We start from the raw sequence: 18,248 nt of genomic DNA, 5'->3' as shown, positions 1-18,248 counted from the left end.
CACCAGCACTCTCTCTAGCCCTAGATTGTAATTTTAGAGATTTCTCTGTTTCCTCATTCTGTCTTTCTTTTCCCTCCTAACATGTCTTTCCCCCTTCTCTTTAGGAACGACATCTTTGTGTTTCTGTTAAGCACGAGGGCTGGAGGACTGGGCATCAATCTCACAGCTGCTGACACAGTAAGTGAGGAGAGACCATGGAGGGTCTCTACTGTAAATATGCCATTCATCACTCATGTTACCTGTCCTTTTGGTTTTTCCTATTCGTACACATTGATTTGATTAATTGCTGACTATGTGTCAAGCACTTTTCCTGACAATTGAGATATATCATGAAAATAAGTGAACAGGAAATGGCTGCTGACCAGGCAGTCCAGTTGGATTTGTCCAAGGAGCTACAACTGAACATAAGAAAGGGCTTTTTATTACTGAAGTGCCTGATTTCATTGCTTGAGAAGGTAATGGTAGAAATTGTGATCCAAGCTTCCCAGAGCTGTTTGGATAACAGTGATCTTGATAATAAATAAAATAAAGTAAATTAATTATATTCTTGCAAATTTTCATCCTTTCATGCCCAGTCTCCTGATAAGAATACTTAAGCCTCTAAAAGGGAACAGAATAGAAATTGTCTTTTGAATCTTAGCATTATTCCGTGGATTCCAATAAATTTAGTAGCAGTCATAGTAACATTTAGATTGAAATGTGAAGTGAGAAATGTTTCATAAAAGACATGACTCTGAAAATGGCACTCAGTGTGGCCAGTTTTTGCCACTAGGTCAGATCTCTTTCCCACCTTTTAACTCTGTCACCACCCCTACCCCACTACCAATTCACCACCTGTCACTAGATAGAAGAGAAAGAAAGACAGAGATGTAACGATATCTCGATTTAAATTAATTATTGCTTATAGATGGTCTTTGCTATTTTGTGGCTTTCCTACCTTTATCTCAGTGGTTTCATCCCCTATCACTAGATAGGCAAGAAAGGAGAGAGGGGAGAGAGATCCCTTAATCTAATTTCTTCTTGTTTCTTCTTTGAGCACTAACAGACCGCTTTGACTACTTATAGACCACAGCCAACCCTCCTGAGCAGTCACCTACCATACCTATGGTGGCCCTAGCATTTATACCCCCTCTGTAAAGTTCCCCAGAATTCCAAATGTCACACAGTCGCAGAAACTATCTGCAGATCTGCAGCTGGCAAACCCACACCTCTGCTAAAGCAGGAGGCAAATCTGCCGTGGACAGTCTGAAGCAGCCTAATATTTCTGAGTTTTTAAAGAATCCAAAGTCTGAGAGTTCTCACTGTAACTCAGTGTGGCTACTGTGGTCTGTCTCTGAAATCTGAGCATTGAAATTCTCACAAGCACAAGGAACAGGTTCATGAAATTGTAGAGAAATGAGGCACAGGATGAAGAGGCCTGAAGATGTTCATAGCGCCAGGTCTGCAGTTAGATCCTGGACCTTAGTGTCCACTCCTAAGTTAGACCCACTTTGTCCTCTTACAGCCTTAGCATCCTCAAAAAAGTTGTTGAAGGGAGTTGGCTGCACTGTGTTAGTACCTGTGCTCAAAGAAGAATTCAGATTCTAAGAGAATGCTAATTGTCACCCAAAAATTCAACCTTGTCGTGCTTACTACCAAGTGGGACAGGGCATGAAGGCCTATGGACTGTTGGCATAAGTGTGGAAGGCAGACTATGGTGATGTGTGTTAGTGATGTGGTTATAGTGATGTGGTTACTCTGATGTGGCTGCTGACATCTGTCCTATGACATGACGGAAATTTGCCCTTGTCCCCCCCCCCCCCTTTTTTTTTTATCTTTTTTTCTTTTTCTTTTATTTCTGTCCGATAGTACTAACAGTTACACACACATCAATTTTTCATAACTAACCTTTTGATCTCATTCCACTCCCTAGCCATATACCTTCTGATCCAAATCCATTCTTGGCTCTACTGACACTCTAATACAGTTTGTAACCTTCCTAACTAATATGCTACTTGAAGGTCCTATCCACAGCTTACAAGCCCCATCCCTTATAACCCATTTCTGCTATGCCAGCCTGATTGCCAAATCTCTTTGCTGCCTAGAAGAGCTGGCGTGTAATTTTTAGAGTACACCATTACTCTATTACACTGTGTTTGTTACCTGAGACTAGGTCTTCACGTCCTGAGCTTCCCTTTTTACCTAGTAAACTTACATTTGTATTTCAAAATCCCAGTCCAATGTCAACAGTCCTTCCTAGGCCTCCCTTCCTTTACTTGTCAGTCATGTTGCATCTAACACCCGGGCCAATTCCTGCATATGTCCATTCACTCATTTAACAAGTGGTTACTGCATATCAGGCAAGAACCTGGTACTGTTGTAGGCACTAAGAATTCAATGTTCAATAACATGAAGTTTTATTTTCTCCTAGTAATTACATTGCTAGGTGTGGTAATTGATATAGTGTAAATTGTTCCAAGAACTAATTTAAGTGTTATGTTGAAAAATACAACAAACAGTAAGAGAGGTAGATGACCCATGTTTCATATGGTATATTAAGGCTTCTCTGATGGGTGAAATTTGAGCTGAGATCTGAAGTTAGTAAGGAAGCAAGCCAAGAGTGAGTCTGGCAAAAGCACTTCAAGCAGAGGAGATAAGTATAGGGCTCTGATTGAGAACCTGGTTAGCACGGGGAGTGGTGGCACGTGTTTTTAATCCCAGCACTCAGGAGCAGAGGTAGGCAGATCTCTGTGAGTTGGAGGCCAGCCCTGTCTACAGAGTGAGTTCCATGACATTCTGGGGTTCATAGAGAACCCGTCTTGCTAGAGGTGCTGGATGGGGACCTGGTTGGCAAAATGAAGCAACAGCAAGGAGTAGAGAGTAGATAGGACAGAATTAGTGAAAGAGGAAGGTAGAATATATGTACCACACAGGCAGATCATGCAGGGCTTGATAGGCCATGGTAAGACTGAGATTGGGGAGTACAAGAATTTGAACAAAGGATTAACATGGGCTAGCATTTTATTTTGGAAGGGATTTCAGCCTAGAGCCACACTGATTCCCCTCTGCCTCAGCTTCCCAAATCCTGGGACTAATTACATGCCTGGCTCAAGTGCCTAGCTTCTAGGATAGGACTGGACAGAATGTAGAGAACACCGTAATTGGAAAGGTAGAAGTGGTATAAACAAGAGTCTTAGTCTTAACGTGGCAGTGCTCAAAAGAAAGGCTACAGCTGGAGACAGGTTTTGATATCATCACATTATAAATAATTAAGACTGTGAGGCTCGATAAGATCTCTACAGAAGTTGAGCATATTAACTTTTTATAATTATTCCTGGGCTAGAGAGATGGCTCAGCAGTTAAGAGCACTGGTTGCCCTTTAGAGGACCAGGGTTTGATTCCCAGCACCCACATAGCAGCTCATATCTGTCTAAAAGTCCAGTTCCAGGGGACCTGATGCTCTATTCTGACCTCAGGTACCAGGCATGCTTGTGGTACACAGATAAACATGCATACAAAATAATCATACACAAATCCTTTAAACAATAATTTTTAAAGAAAAAAATGTATTTTCTTTCTTAGCTTGCTTGTCTTTAGTTTGGTCTATGATAGGACCTGTTGGCTTCTCTAGGCCACATTGGACAAGAAATTGGCTTTAAAAACACATTAAATATGCAAACAAAACAAAATCTATTGGTAATGTTCGTTGTATCAGCCACCACAAAGCAGCAAAATGTCAACATAGGACTCTTTTAAATTATTAAATTTGTACCAAGTTTGCAGTCATTATAAGTATAAAAATTTTTTTTAGAAAAGAATGTACCGGGGTTGGGGATTTAGCTCAGTGGTAGAGCGCTTGCCTAGGAAGCGCAAGGCCCTGGGTTCGGTCCCCAGCTCCGAAAAAAAGAACCAAAAAAAAAAAAAAAAAAAAAAAAGAATGTACCTACATAATAAGCTTTATTAATTTTTTAATAAAGTAAAAGAAAGGAAAGCAACATAAACTAGCAGGCCATAGGACACTGTCTGAGAAACCAGTGTATCTCTATTAACCAATAGAGGAAGGTGGTTGGAGGAAGGTGATGGAGGAAGCTGGTTGAGTTGGGTGCTTAACAGGTATTTTGTTTTTGATGTATTTATACTTTGTGCTTCATTCAGGAAAGACTTGATGTCTTACTGATCAAGGAAGTGTTTGTAAGCATGTATTTGTAAAATTGGGAGCTCTCTAGTCTACTTGGTTAGTAAACATGATTTTAACAGTAATGAATGACAGGTGATTTATGTTGTTCTTTGTATTTCTTCCTGGAGTAAAGGTATATGTGACTGTTTAGGGAGGGGTTGTTACAATAAAACTGCCCAGGTTTATTTTTCTTTCTGTCTGACTTGTTTCAGATGCTTTTGTGTGGAGAGAGAATTCACTTTTGTCTTTTAGTAGCAACCTGTGCCCAATGGAATTAGCTTGTAGCTTCCCCAAGGGACTAGAGTAACGTGTATTTTCTTGGTCCAACTTCTCCCAATATTCCTGTTTTCCATTTCATTCCCTCATCCCTTGTCCTGTATAGTCCAACCCCTCAACACCAGGTTGACTCTTCGTAGCCTCCCCACATGCTTGCCTGGCTTGGTGTTTATAGGCTCCTGAAGGTACTGTTCATAGATTTCACCTTAGTCATCACTGGGCTGTACATTCTGCGTGATATACTTCCGTCATCCCTGGCTAGATCAGCTCTGGTACTATAATTGTAACTTGTTTGTGTTTAGAATGTCTCACCAGAAGCCTGAAATATGGGTGCCCTCTGTCTCAGTTGAGTATCATTGCACACCCCTCCCCCACCAACTCACATAATGGTGACTCCAATATTGCTTTGTATTTCTGTCTTTTCATTCTTAGTCTGTCTTTAACCTATTCTCTATATATTTCAGTATTTTTCCTGTGATTTTTTTTTTCTAAGCAATATCCTGGGGTTTTTTTGTGTGTGTGTCCTTGTCCTACTTACATCTTTTAAGTTTAGCTTAAAGTAAGCTTTAGTCTTCTGTTTATGAGCCTAGAGGAGCCAAAATTAAATCATGGTTTGGTTGCCACTCAGATGTCTAGGAACAATGCAGATGTTAAAGAAATCTTTGATTCATGGCGTAGGCATCTCTACTGTAAAGTTGGCACTTGAGGATACTGTGATTGCATCCCGTGTGAGTGTCATTTTTGCATATGTTAGATATTACTGATATTGAGATAGTTTATTTTGTGTATGGGTGTTTTGCTTGTCTGTGTCTGTGCACTACTGGCATGCCTGGTATCAGAAAAGGCCAGAAGAGAAGAACTAGAGTCACAGAAGGTTGTGAGCTGTGGCTTACCGTGGGCTGTGTGAATTGAACCAGGACCTCTGGAAGAACAGGAACATCTTGTTGATATTAGCCACCTCCAGTTCCCTGTATGTCTCCTTTTTCTTAAGTTTGTATTTCCTTACTTTGCTCTTCTGAAAATGTTAAACGGAAACGGATTTTCTGAATAGCCATGATAGGGGCATGAAATAAGGGATCATTTTTAATTCAAAGCCAGCCTTGTCGATATTGCAAATTCTAGGCCTACCAGTCTGTATAGGAAGACTCTGTCTCACAGAAATAAAGGATGTAGCTCACTGGTAGTGTATTCTCCTGGCTTTCAGCATATAACAGGGTTTGATCCCTCGTGCCATGATAGGTAGGTAGGTAAGTAGGTAGGTGGGTAGGAAAGTAGGTAGGTAGGTAGGTAGGTAGGTAGATGGGTAGATTTGTCTGAAATCTTTAGGTTCAATTTAAAATTCTAATGTGTCTTCTGGTAAAATTTGTAGTGTTCCTCTACAAGTGGCAGACATTGTGTATTTCCACATCAGGTCTGTAGATCTGATTGCTTTTGCCAGCACTTTATAGCCTCACCCCCAGCATCTAACCTATGCCACAATTGAACAATCGTACCTCATTTAAGGCAAGACTAGACATGTGTTGTGAAATACACTTCTTAGAAGGCAGAAACAGGAGGATCACAACACTATTTAGTGAATTCAAGTCTAACCTAGCCTACATAGAAAAATAGCACGAAAAAGCAAGACAAAAAGGACATCATACAAAAGAACCAGTGGGGTGCTTAAGTAATAGACCCTATCACCAGTGCGCCTATAACCAAGCACTCATGAGGAGGATGCAAAAGGATCACTGTAAGCTCAGGTTAACCTGGTCCATATAGCAATATCCTGTATCAATAAATGAAAACAAGGGCTAGAGAGATGGCTCAGTGGTTAAGAGCATTGACTGCTCTTCCAGAGGTCCCAGGTTTGATTATTAGCACCTACATGGCAGTTCACAGACAAATATGGAATGATTTATTTTAAATGTTGATGCTTTTTATGTATCTTTACGCAGAATCCAAATTCTGCACAGAATAAGAGAATTGTTCCAACCTAAAATAAGTGCACAGATAAACTGCCTATGAATAATATTTAATGCTTGGCAAGTAGAGGCTAAAGAAAGAATCCGTATTCAAGAAAGCTCAAGAAAGAATCCTTGAGCTACATATGGTTTGGTTTTTTTTTTTTTTTTTTTTGGGTTCTTTTTTTCGGAGCTGGGGATCGAACCCAGGGCCTTGCGCTTCCTAGGCAAGCGCTCTACCACTGAGCTAAATCCCCAACCCCTTGAGCTACATATGAAGCTCAAGGCTAGCTTGGGTACATGAGATCCATCTCACTATAGAAAAGTAGTATTCACCAGGAAAGACAGCATAAAAAAGGTTTTGGAGATGAGTTTTCTCTGCTCCTCGCTCAGTGCAGACACACAACCAGCCAGGAACAAAAGCAGATCAACTATTCACCGCTACATACTTAGACAAATTCTATTTAACTCTTCTATGCCTTAATCTCTTCAACTAAAAATAAGGGTTTTTTCCCCCAGTGCCAAGAATCAAACCAAGGTCTGTTCATACTGAACACCCGCTGTGTGTGCTCTGCCATCAGGCTGCATACCCAGTGCTAAAATAGAGGTACAGGCCATAGAGATACTGTCGGAGAGGTTACTGACTTAGAATGTTGGCTGCACTTCCAGTCTACTATTAATGATATATTAGCTTACTAATACTAGATGTAGCTGTTAGCTATTGATATTATCGTTTATATTAGTTTAAGAGACTATTGCTGTTTTGTCCAACCTGGTCTTGATAGTGATCCTTCCATGTGAGCTTCCTGAGTTTCAGGGACTTTAGGCACATACAAGCACTCTTGTCTAATTGCTATCACCACTGCCTTTTAAATTTTCTTTATTTTTTAACCGTGTGTGTGCACATGCCATAAAGGCTCGATAATGTCATGTCCCCTTAACCGAAGGTACAGGAGATTACTGTCCTAGGTCCGCATCCTCAGAGCCATCTCTCTAGTTCATAGTTTCACCTTTTCAATGAAATCTGTGGAAAGATCAAGGGCATGCCTATTTTTTCAGAGCAACAAACATATAGCTTGGTCTTCTAAGAACTCATTTTCTCATCATTACATCATAGAAAGAAATTGGACATGGATAACATCAGTTTTGTAGAAGAGTGGCGCTACTGCTCAGAATTTCTGTCCTGCACTCAGAGTACATCCGTTTTTGTTGCATCCTTTTCTTGTCTATGTAGGTGATTTTCTACGATAGTGACTGGAACCCCACTGTAGACCAGCAGGCCATGGATAGAGCCCACCGCTTGGGGCAGACAAAGCAGGTCACTGTGTACCGGCTTATCTGTAAAGGCACAATTGAGGAGCGTATTCTGCAGAGAGCCAAGGAAAAGAGTGAGGTAAGCACTGGGAAGGAAGGGTGAGCATGCTGAAGGGACAGAAAGTAGTCACAGTAACTGTACCAAAACTATTTAAGACTTATATTTCATTAGGCATGGCAAAACTAGTGTTCTTAGTAAGCATGGGAGCCTGTACTACTCCTGTGCACACTGACACCAGGAAAGGCCTGTGTTTGGCATATTCAGCTTTGGAGGAGGAAGGGTGACATTTCAGAGTCCACCTTGGTTTGTCCCAAAAAAATCTCAAATTGTCCTTTCTTTGGGACAAATAATGTGGAGGAGCCAGTTCAGTGAACAAGAACTAGTGTGCCAAAGCCTCCCTTTGGAGCTGATTCACAGGGATGATTCTGATGCTGATGCTGCTGTGTGGGAAAGGACACATGGAGATGACATTTTAATCCCCTTCGTGTAGATTCAGCGCATGGTGATTTCTGGTGGGAACTTCAAACCAGATACCTTGAAACCCAAAGAGGTGGTTAGCCTCCTTCTAGATGATGAAGAACTGGAGAAGAAACGTACGTACTCTGGCAGCCAAAGTTCTGCCCTCCCCAGATTTACAGAATGAGTGAGCGCTGTGTACATCAAGGTGAGAGAGAGGGAGAGAGAGACAGAGACACAGACAGACAGACAGACAGACAGACAGACAGACCGACCGACCGACCGACTGACCGACCGACCGACTCTCACTTCCACATCTCAAAATAATCTCTTTTCATTAGAGAAGACATGGAAGCCACATAATTAAGTAGAATCCAAGTTTGAACCTAAAAGCTGTTGAGACACCAATAACTATTGTTGCTTATTTAGGAAAACAATTGTTTGGCGTTTGTTTGTTTGTTTGTTTGTTTGTTTGTTTGGGTTTTGCTTTGTTTTGGTTTTTTTCTGAGACAGAATTTCTTTATGTATCTTTCCTTGACTGTCTTGGAACTAGCTCTGTACACCAGACTGGCCTTGAACTCACGAAATCTGCCTAACTTTGTCTCTTGATCCTTGGGATTTAAAGTGTGCACCCAGATCAATATCTTTCTTAAATAAACGTTTTTCTTAAAAATTATACCTTGGGAACCACCAGAGTTTCAGAGGATAAAGATTATGATTGCTACATTTTCTTGATAGTGAGACTGCGGCAGGAAGAGAAACGGCAGCAGGAGGAAAGTAACCGAGTGAAAGAACGCAAACGCAAGCGGGAGAAGTACGCAGAAAAGGTATCTCCAGACAGGTTGCATGGCGACTGTCAGGGCCTGGAATAAGTTTTAGAAGCACAAAAACCCTTTGGGTGACATATATATGTGGACACACACACATGTATGCATGCATACATATACATATTTTAAGTAAACCACAGCTTGCATGTGGAGATCCGAGAATGACTCGTGAAAGTTGGTTTTCTCCCTCTATCTTATAAGTTCTGGAGATTAAACTCAGGTCCTCCAGATTGGCAGGCAAGCACTTTATCTGTTATCTGCTGAGCTGTCTTGTTATCTGTGTTATTTGAAGTAGTTCTGTGCTAGTAGACATTTGATGGGGTAGAAATGTCAAATGTAGAGCTGTATTCCCTTCTCACACGCCCTAGTGTTGGACTGGACAATCAGTGATAACTGTGATGACTAATGTGATAATGTTACATAGAACTTTATAGAACTGTGTTTATGTGTTTGGGGTCAAGGTCTCTAAGTATCCCTGGCTGTTCTGGAGCTCACTGTGTAGACCAGACTGGCCTGGAACTCAAAATATCCTCCTGCTTCTGCCTCAGGAGTGCCTGACTTCTTTCATAGGCTCTTTTAAAAGAACCTGGGCAAGCATGGTGACTCCTAGCATTGGGGAGACAGAGTCAGGCAGTTCTCTGAGTTCCAGACCAATCATGGCTGCATAATGAGACAGTTCCCAAAAACAAACAGGATGGGGTTAGATCCCTTGGATGATAGACCTTTGATGGCTGGCATCCTGAGGCTGGTTGGCTGGTCTATTAGAGCCCCTTTTTGTGAAGAGCTAGTTTTAGCCTGGGGATACATTTAGTCACTTCTTTTATAGTCTTGGAAATTCTAAAAATGAAGGAACGTCCTCCTGTTTGGGCTGACACCTCTGCCCCTTCCCTGTCAGGCTGCTTTCCCCACTCTGTTCTCACACCCAACCCATTACTTAACACTACTTAAGATGAAATAGTTTAACATTCAGAAACAATATCTAGGTCTGAGGGTCTGTCTAGCTTCGTGTTAAAGGATTTGAGTATCATCCCTGTGCCTTTAAAAATGCATTGGTGAGGGAGGGAAGAAGGGAGAACAGGCAGAGAACCTGTCAAAGAACAAAAAGTGGCTTTCTCACATAGACTGATGCAGAAATTAAGAGTTCTTCTGTGTGTGAGTGTTAGTGTACACATGCCACAGTGGGTGTGGGAGGCTCAGGGGACAGCAGTGTGGAGTTGGCTCTCCTACATTTCTATGGACTCTGCGATGGAACTTGGCACTGTCCAGCTTATGTAGCAAACAGCATTCCCCATTGAGCCACCTCTCCTATTCAAGATGAACATTTTAAAATGGAAAGTGCACAATGACAACAGGAGCTACATAGTATTGTACACCTTTAACCCTGTAATAGCTGTCAAAACGGGCTGTCTCAAAAGCCCAGTGAGAGGGCTCAGAGGTTAAAGGCCTTTGATGCCTAGCCCGATGACCTGCGTTTGACCTCAGGGATTTATATAATTGGTGGAAAGTTAAGAACCAATCCCCAGGTTGGGGATTTAGCTCAGTGGTAGAGCGCTTGCCTAGGAAGCGCAAGGCCCTGGGTTCGGTCCCCAGCTCCAGAAAAAAAGAACCAAAAAAAAAAAAAAAGAAGAAGAACCAATCCCCACAAGTTGTCTTCACCTTGCACGGGAATGCAGTGCATGCATGTGCACACATATGGTTGGTCGGTTAGTCAATGAATGAGCCAGCCTAGAAATGGGCTGTCTAGAGGGATGGTATACCTTCCTCCTCCTCTGTAAGTTTTCACTTCAAGATTCAGGGCTTGAGCAGTGGCGGTGGTGGAGTACTTTCCTCGAGAGTGAGAGCCCTTTGTTCAGTCCTCAGTTACACACACACAAAATTAATTGAGCCAGCATAGTGATGCTGTCAGGATGATGGAGAAAATTTGAGGACAACTTAAACTATAACTGTCTCAAGTCAGCTGTGAGGTGTGTGTTTATGGCTTGGGCAGGATGATGAGGCCACTCCAGGAACCGTAACAAGTACCAGGCTAGTCACAGCCATGTAGCAAGACTCTGCCTATAATTTTTGAGTTTTAGTCTCACTTTTCTCTTTGGAGCAAATGCTCATGTTTCTATGCATTTTCTGACCTTTGTATTCCCAGAAAAAAAAGGAAGATGAGTTGGATGGGAAGAGGAGAAAAGAGGGTGTGAACCTTGTGATCCCGTTTGTTCCTGCTGCTGACAATTCCAACCTCTCTGCTGATGGAGACGATTCCTTCATAAGTGTAGACTCAGCCATGCCCAGCCCATTCAGTGAGGTGAGCCTCCTCCTGCATTTCTACATCACAGCAGTGGGGCTGCGTTCTGATCTTGTAGCAGGGGCACAGTGCTGGGCGCTGTTCACTTCCAGCCTTGTGGAAAAGGGTTGCATAAGGACAGGCTGACTCTCAGAACCCACCGCAGGATCAACACTGAAAGCAGACAGGAGAGAGAAGTACAGACATGTCCCCCAAAGCATGTTCTCACTCGAGCCTAAGGACACAGCCAGTTGAAGTTATTAGTAATCTCAGCCCTTCTGCTTCCAGATCTCAATCAGCAGCGAACTTCACACTGGCTCCATTCCCCCTGATGAGAGCAGCAGTGACATGTTAGTCATCGTGGATGACCCAGCCTCCTCAGCGCCTCAGTCTAGAGCCACCAACTCTCCTGCTTCCATAACAGGCTCTGTGTCAGACACTGTGAATGGTAAGTGGTGCTACTCTCTCACATAGCTTCAGCCTGCTCCACTACTTAATAGGAAGCATTCCTTTGGTGGTTAGTGAGCTCCACTTCCTTTTAAGATAAGGGATATTTCTTTATTACTTTTTTCTCCTGATTTGGGTGGTGTTGTTGTTGTTGTTGTTGTTGTTGTTGTTGTTGTTGTTGTTGTTGTTTTAAAGACAGGGTCTCTCACATAGTGCTGGCATTTGCTATGTAGACTAGGCTGTATTTAAACTCATAAGGGATCCATCTGCCTCTGATTCCCACATCCTGGGATTAAAGGCATGTACTACCACGTCTGGCACATTTTTATTTATTGTGTGTGTGCATAAAGCATGGAGGTCAAAGGACAGGATACAAGAATTGATTCTCCATTGTGATCCCAGGGATTGAATCAGCCTATCAGACTTGGTCTCAACAGTCTTTACCTGTCTAACCATCTCATGAACCCAGATACAGGAATTTTATTCTTTTTTCCAAGAGTAGAATATACAAAAAGATTTTAATTTTCTAATAGTCTTTCCATGCAAAGGGAATAGATAACATTCAGGAAAAGCAAAATAAGAACTTTGTAAAGTTTTTGTATTTGTTTTCTACTTATTCTGTCTTTAGTATTTCACTGTTATTTTTACTAGTTTTTTTAACCCTTTACATATTGAGTATGAATATTGAGTATGAATATGTGTATGTGTGTATTCAAGTGTGTAATTTTGTGTAGGTACATGCATATGCATGTAGAGGGCAAAGGTTGACAGTGGGTGTCTTTCTTGATTGGTATGTGTGCACATTTGGGGGTGTATATATTTGTATTGGAGGCCAAAGGTTAACATCAGGTGTCTTCCTCTGTCATTGTCCAGTTCTTTTGGTGTTAGAACACTGACCCTGAAGCTCACTGTTTGAGCTAAACTGGCTGGCCAGCGAGCCCCAGGATCCACCTGTCTGCCCTCCCCATCCCTGCACACTCGCGAGCGCACACACACACACACACACACACACACGCACATGCACACGCACACGCATGTTGCAGTGCCCTGGAGACACAAACTCAGGTCTCTGTGCTCCCATGGCAGGTACTTCACCAGCAGAGCCATCTCCCCAAACCCTCTATTTTGCTAGTTTTTCATTAAAGTTAGTTTTGGGGACATTCCTTTTTTGTTGTTACATGAGATCCAATGTTACTCCTGCTTCTTGATGAACCTTAATTTTTTAAAGCCTGAAAATAGGACTGAGCACAAGGCTGTGAAGAGGGCGGATTAAAAAGATCATGAAGTCAAGACCAACCGTGGCTACATAATGAGACCCCATCTCAAAATATATATTTAAAATCAAAAACAGAAAAACCAACCTTCTACATAAGATTAGATGTGGGGTTCAGTGGTAGAGTGCTTGTCTAACATGCCCAAGCCTGGAATCAGTGCCCAGAGCTTTGATTTGTTCCTTTTCTTTTTCTCTCTTTAAATAGAGATAGAGGTTGGTTGTTTAAGGCAGAAACGCTTTAATTCCTGCAGCAAGTCCTTGGAGTTCATTTAGTAAGGGGCTAGAATAAAAAATAATAACCATGGTGGAAGCACTCCTGAGAAGGAAAGACAATTGGAAGAGCATAGGTATGTTAAAAGACAGCCCCAAATGTCCTCAGGTCTCGGTGAGCCAGGCACCAGATCCTGTGCCTGTGGTCCCAGAACTCAGGATCTCAGATTGAGATTGGAGGATTACTTGAGATCAGGAGTTTTAAAAAGTCCAGCCTGAACATTAGGAAACCTTGTCTCAAACAAAAAAGGACCCCTTGAGAGCCAGTATCCCCTATCGGGGGATATTTGCTAGCATTTTAAAGATTTATTTTTTTCCCTATTGGTTATTTGTTCCCACAGGAATTTCCATTCAGGAAGTGCCAGCTGCAGGACGTGGTCACTCAGCTCGAAGCCGAGGCCGCCCCAAGGGTTCAGGAAGCACAGCCAAAGGAGCGGGGAAAGGCCGAAGCCGCAAGTCCACTGCAGGCAGCGCTGCTGCAATGGCAGGAGCCAAAGCAGGGGCTGCAGCGGCTTCTGCAGCTGCTTATGCCGCCTACGGGTACAATGTGTCTAAAGGTTGGTGCAGATTGTGGTCAAGGACCTAGAATCGGTTTAGCATCCTACAAGGTAGAGTGTGCAGGATACTCTATGCCAAAGCCCAGAGACCAGCTTAGGACCAAGCAGCTCTGACTCAGCCTGGGGCTCTTGAGAAATTGCTGTCTATGAAGTTGTAGCTCTGGCCAGAGTGAACTGAAGGAGGGGCTGCACTTGAAACCCAGTTTTCCTAGCCCCCCTCCCCTTTTAATTCTAGTTGGATATTGTTTTTTTCTGAGACATTTGTTTTTCAGTAATCTAAACAAGGATAGTTAACATTCATCCAGCTACCTGAGCCACTGCCTTAGGTGGTGCACACCTAAGTGTACATAGGAGTAGAGGAGTAGAGCTGGTAGATCACGCATGCCCTTGGATGTAACAAGCCAGAAGAGAAGTGTGTCATAGAGTGGTTTATAAGCACTTTACAGATAAGTGGAAAGAGGCAGACTTACTGGTGATTACAGATCAAAAGCAGGGGGAACCATGGACCTGCTGTAAGAATTGTGGAGCATCGTTCAGAATGGAGATTGGGATTGTATGTGAGAAAGGATTCAGACAAATGCAAGTGTTGACAACCACCACAGCATATTGAGGTTCACTGAGCAGATTACCCAGTGACACTGAGAAGGAGCGATGAAAGTCAATGTTGGGAAGACATGGCAAACCTGGTGGCTAAGGGCTGAATGCACGTGTGAGGAAGGACTCGTCACAGTTGTAGAGAAGTAGCACAACTGTGATGGAGACATAGAAAGGATGGTTAAGGGTAGAATGCAAGCCATCCAAGTGTAGGAAGAAAGAACCCACTACAGAGCTGCCTCCCTCCTCTGTGCCAAGTCTGGCCTCAGGTAGATATGGTAACTCACAGTCATAATCCCAGCACCCAAAAGGCAGGTTCTAGGCCAGCCAGAGTTGCCCCGCTACAAACAAAAATCTCAGGTGGGCTTAGCAAAGCTCATAGGTTTTGGGAGGGGAGCTTGTTTGTTTTCTTTTTTTTTTTTTTTTTTTTTTTTTGGTTCTTTTTTTCGGAGCTGGGGACTTGTTTTCATTTTTATTTCATGTGCATTGATGTTTTCCCTGCATATGTGTGTGTGTGAGAGTGTAGGGGCATCTGGAACTAGAGTTATAAACAGCCATGAGCTGCCATGTGGATGCTGGGAATTGAACCCCGGTCTCCTGGAAGAGCAACCGGTGGCTCTTAAAAAATCGAGCTATCTCTCCAGCCCTTGTTTGTTAAGTTTTATGATAGAGTTTAATGTATCTGAAGCTGGCTCTGTTGTCATAATGCAGACAGTGGTGAGTGACCTTGAGCTTCTGATGGCTAAAGGAAAGGCATACTTCTACAGAAGGTGCTTGGCCAGATGTGAGCGCTTAGTAAAGCGTATTCACCTCTCCTTTCTCCCATTGCAGCGTCTCTGCTTTCATTTATTGGCTCACTAAGGAAATAAGTGCAGTGTCCTACCCAGATGTTCCTTAGCCCTTTAGCTCTTTTTTTTCCCTGAAAGATAGTAGTTACTCCAGTAATCCAAGCAGCTATGCCGGGGCTTATCCATGAGGGAGGCAATGGGATGCACATCAGAGAAGCAGGCAGAGGAACACTGGAAGCAAGGAGGTAGACTGGCCTAAGGAAAACCCACAGAAACTGAGAGCTGGGAATGAAAAATGAGGACTCATCCTGAAGTGACCTGTATGTGAGCACAGAGGTCTTCCTGACATGGAACACAGAAGAAACATACCAGCCATGGTGGAGAACACCTCAGAACTTGCTGGATGCAGGCAGCTTCAGGTTATTCTCTGCTACATAGTAAGTTTGACAAAACCAGCTTGGGCTACTGAAAAAGAGGAGAAGCAAACAGACAGAACAAACATACTAGACAGTGTATTATAAGAAATAGGTATGTTTGTCTCACAGTAGGTAAGGAAAATTCACTGTTGTCCAGGGAACTAACACCAAAGATAAGAGGTTTGCCCAAGTCCTTGATGTGATAGAGCTTAGAAAACAGGTGGCCTTGGCCAGACTTGAAGAGTAGTGGCTTCTGTGAAATGAAGGACGCAGCAGTGGGGCCTCGGTGGTGCATGCCTTTAATCCTAGCACTCAGGAAGCAGGCATAGTCAGATCTTTGTGAATTCAGGGCCAGCCTGGTCTACGGAGTGCATTCCAAGACAGTCAGCTCTATGTAAAGATAATACTATCTCAGTAAATAAAAAGCAACTGAATCCAGGTGTTTTCCAGAAGACAAGACAGCATTAGTGGCCTAGTGAGCTAGAGCTCTCACTGTCCAACCCAGGCCTTCCACATCAGACATGTGCCCTCTCCAGAGCCTAAAGAGTGTGCTTTCCTCTCTGGATGGATAATGTAGGTGGGGCTGAGTGTATGTTGTTATCTCTTAACAATGCAGCCATCTTGCCAAAAGGCAATTAACAAGAAAAATAGGCAAATACACCTCAGAGATGTTGGCAAGGAGCAGCAGACAGAGGGTTCCCACCCCTTTCCTCCAGCCCAAATTTAGACTAAACTTGGGACTCCCAAGGCTGACAGCTGGTACTAAGGGTCATTGAGTTTTCCTCCATCCCTACAGGAATCTCTGCAAGCAGTCCTCTTCAGACATCCATTGTCCGACCTGCTGGCCTTGCAGACTTTGGACCTTCAAGCGCCTCTTCTCCCTTAAGTTCCCCTCTGAACAAAGGAAATAATATTCCTGGGACTCCTAAAAGCCTCCACATGACCAGCAGCCTAGCCTCAGACCCCTTGATCCGGAAACAGGGCAAAGGCACCAATCCCTCTGGAGGACGGTAACCATGGTAATTATCTCTGCCCTCTAGCTTCCTTCAACCAAACCAGGGACTGCAGTCCTGGGCCATAGGTGGTCTTTGGATGGCTTGCCCAGTGTGGCATCTTGCATCCTATTTGGAGAGTGGAAAGGACCAGTTGTAGCAGGAGAGGACAGGCAGGTGTTTGGTGTGAGCACTTTTATCACCTGTTTCCAAAGGAATATCCTGGGTTCGGCCCCACAGCATCCTAGATGTACTCTGCAGCCGTACTCTTAACCTCTTTCTGGGGAAGGGCCTGACACAACCCCTTTTATAGATGCTCAGGCACACTGTCTCCATCCCCATCCCTTCAGCTCTGACTATGTCCCTCATGAAGGCTCCATGGGTGCTGTGAAGAGCCTTCCCCAGTGGAGACTTCTCTAAAGGTTATGGTTTCCTTCAGGGCTAGGAAAGGAGGAATTGATTCCCTGGTACACATAGTCTGGGAGCACGCCTGGGTCTCTCAGCCCTATTTGCCACAGTGTCATCACTGTGTCATCACTGAAGAACACAAGGAATGCCAGAGAAGATGGTAGCTGTGAGTGAGGGTGACAGAGGCTGGAGCAAGCAGAGGCACAGGCATTTCCCAGCATTTCCTCCACTGTCCAGCACGGTTCACACCAGGGGAGCTTTAGGTCCCACCAGCAACAGTAGCAGCAGCTCCCACTCAAGGGACTTCCCAGAAGCCAGTAAAGAGACCAGGAACCACCTCAATCAGCAGGACATCCTCACCACCCTCTTACAGATGCCCCTTTGCCCATCCTGAATGCACAGCCTCCCTGGCTTTGCCCTTCAGCCCCTGCTTGGCTGTATGCACTGTCTGTATTGCACTGAGAAAGAAGGGACAGCAGGAGTGAAATGGGGAGGGAGCTGGCTTGGCACCACCCCTCCCTGCCCTGCCCACTCGCCTAAGCTTGCTGCCCTCTGAGAGGGGAGAGGGGCGGCTGGGAGGGCTTTCCACCTGACGTCCCTGGTGGAACAGGTGCTTCTGGGCGGGCCAGCCTCTAATTTGCACACCTGAAATCGCGGAATTGAGTTTAGATAGATTGATTTTTTTAAACACTTTTTTTTGGGGGGGGGGAGTAGGTGTAGGGGAATCATTTAATTTAAATCATAAAAATTCCCCTACCCAAACCCTGACTCCTGTGTACAGATGCTCTTTAGAGGGAATCAGAAAATGCCAAGCCTTTTTTCTCTTTGAATGTGCTGTCTATTTTTATAACTGAACTTGTACATATGTATAAAGAGAGACACATCTTTCTTTTACTAACTGGATAAAAAATCTTAAATAAAATGGAGTGAGATAATTTTATGTAAATTAAAGTGTCTGTGGTCTTTGCAGCTGCCTTTGTACTTTGCAGTACAAACAAAGTAGTGAGGTTGGAGATTTGACAGGGTCAAAACATTACAGAGTCCTACCTTCTCCTGTGACCAAAGAGGACCTCAGTGGAACAAGGAGTGTACTGAGGGTGTGATCAGGAGCAGTGTTAATTGCACTTGGGATCTGTCTCCACCCTTCAAAAGAGGATGGACCAAGTCCCTGGCCTGCAGTATCTGCCCTGGGGGTGAGGGTTCCTCATGGTTCAGTCACAGCATGCCTGGCCTGGACAAAGCAGAGTTAGAGAGT

At 43.6% G+C, this 18,248-nt stretch overlaps 1 protein-coding gene across 2 annotated transcripts in view; it reads left to right on the top strand.

Moving 5' to 3' along the window:
• Ino80 (INO80 complex ATPase subunit) overlaps positions 1-17,944 on the top strand; it is a 95,791-nt gene extending 77,847 nt beyond the window's left edge. The window contains 8 exon segments of one of the 2 annotated variants that reach the window (NM_001261404.2): positions 105-177; positions 7,610-7,768; positions 8,181-8,283; positions 8,885-8,973; positions 11,114-11,269; positions 11,537-11,696; positions 13,580-13,795; positions 16,390-17,944. In NM_001261404.2, coding sequence (NP_001248333.1) covers positions 105-177; positions 7,610-7,768; positions 8,181-8,283; positions 8,885-8,973; positions 11,114-11,269; positions 11,537-11,696; positions 13,580-13,795; positions 16,390-16,607 — 1,174 coding nt within the window. In that variant the 3' untranslated portion in view covers positions 16,608-17,944. 2 annotated transcript variants of the gene reach the window in all.
• Positions 17,945-18,248: the final 304 nt, after the last annotated feature.

The sequence above is a fragment of the Rattus norvegicus genome, chromosome 3, assembly GCF_021556685.1.
Source record: "Rattus norvegicus strain SHRSP/BbbUtx chromosome 3, alternate assembly SHRSP_T2T, whole genome shotgun sequence".
NCBI lineage: Eukaryota > Metazoa > Chordata > Mammalia > Rodentia > Muridae > Rattus > Rattus norvegicus.
Note: the sequence above shows the minus strand (reverse complement) of the source record. Positions and strands in the feature narration are given on the sequence as shown.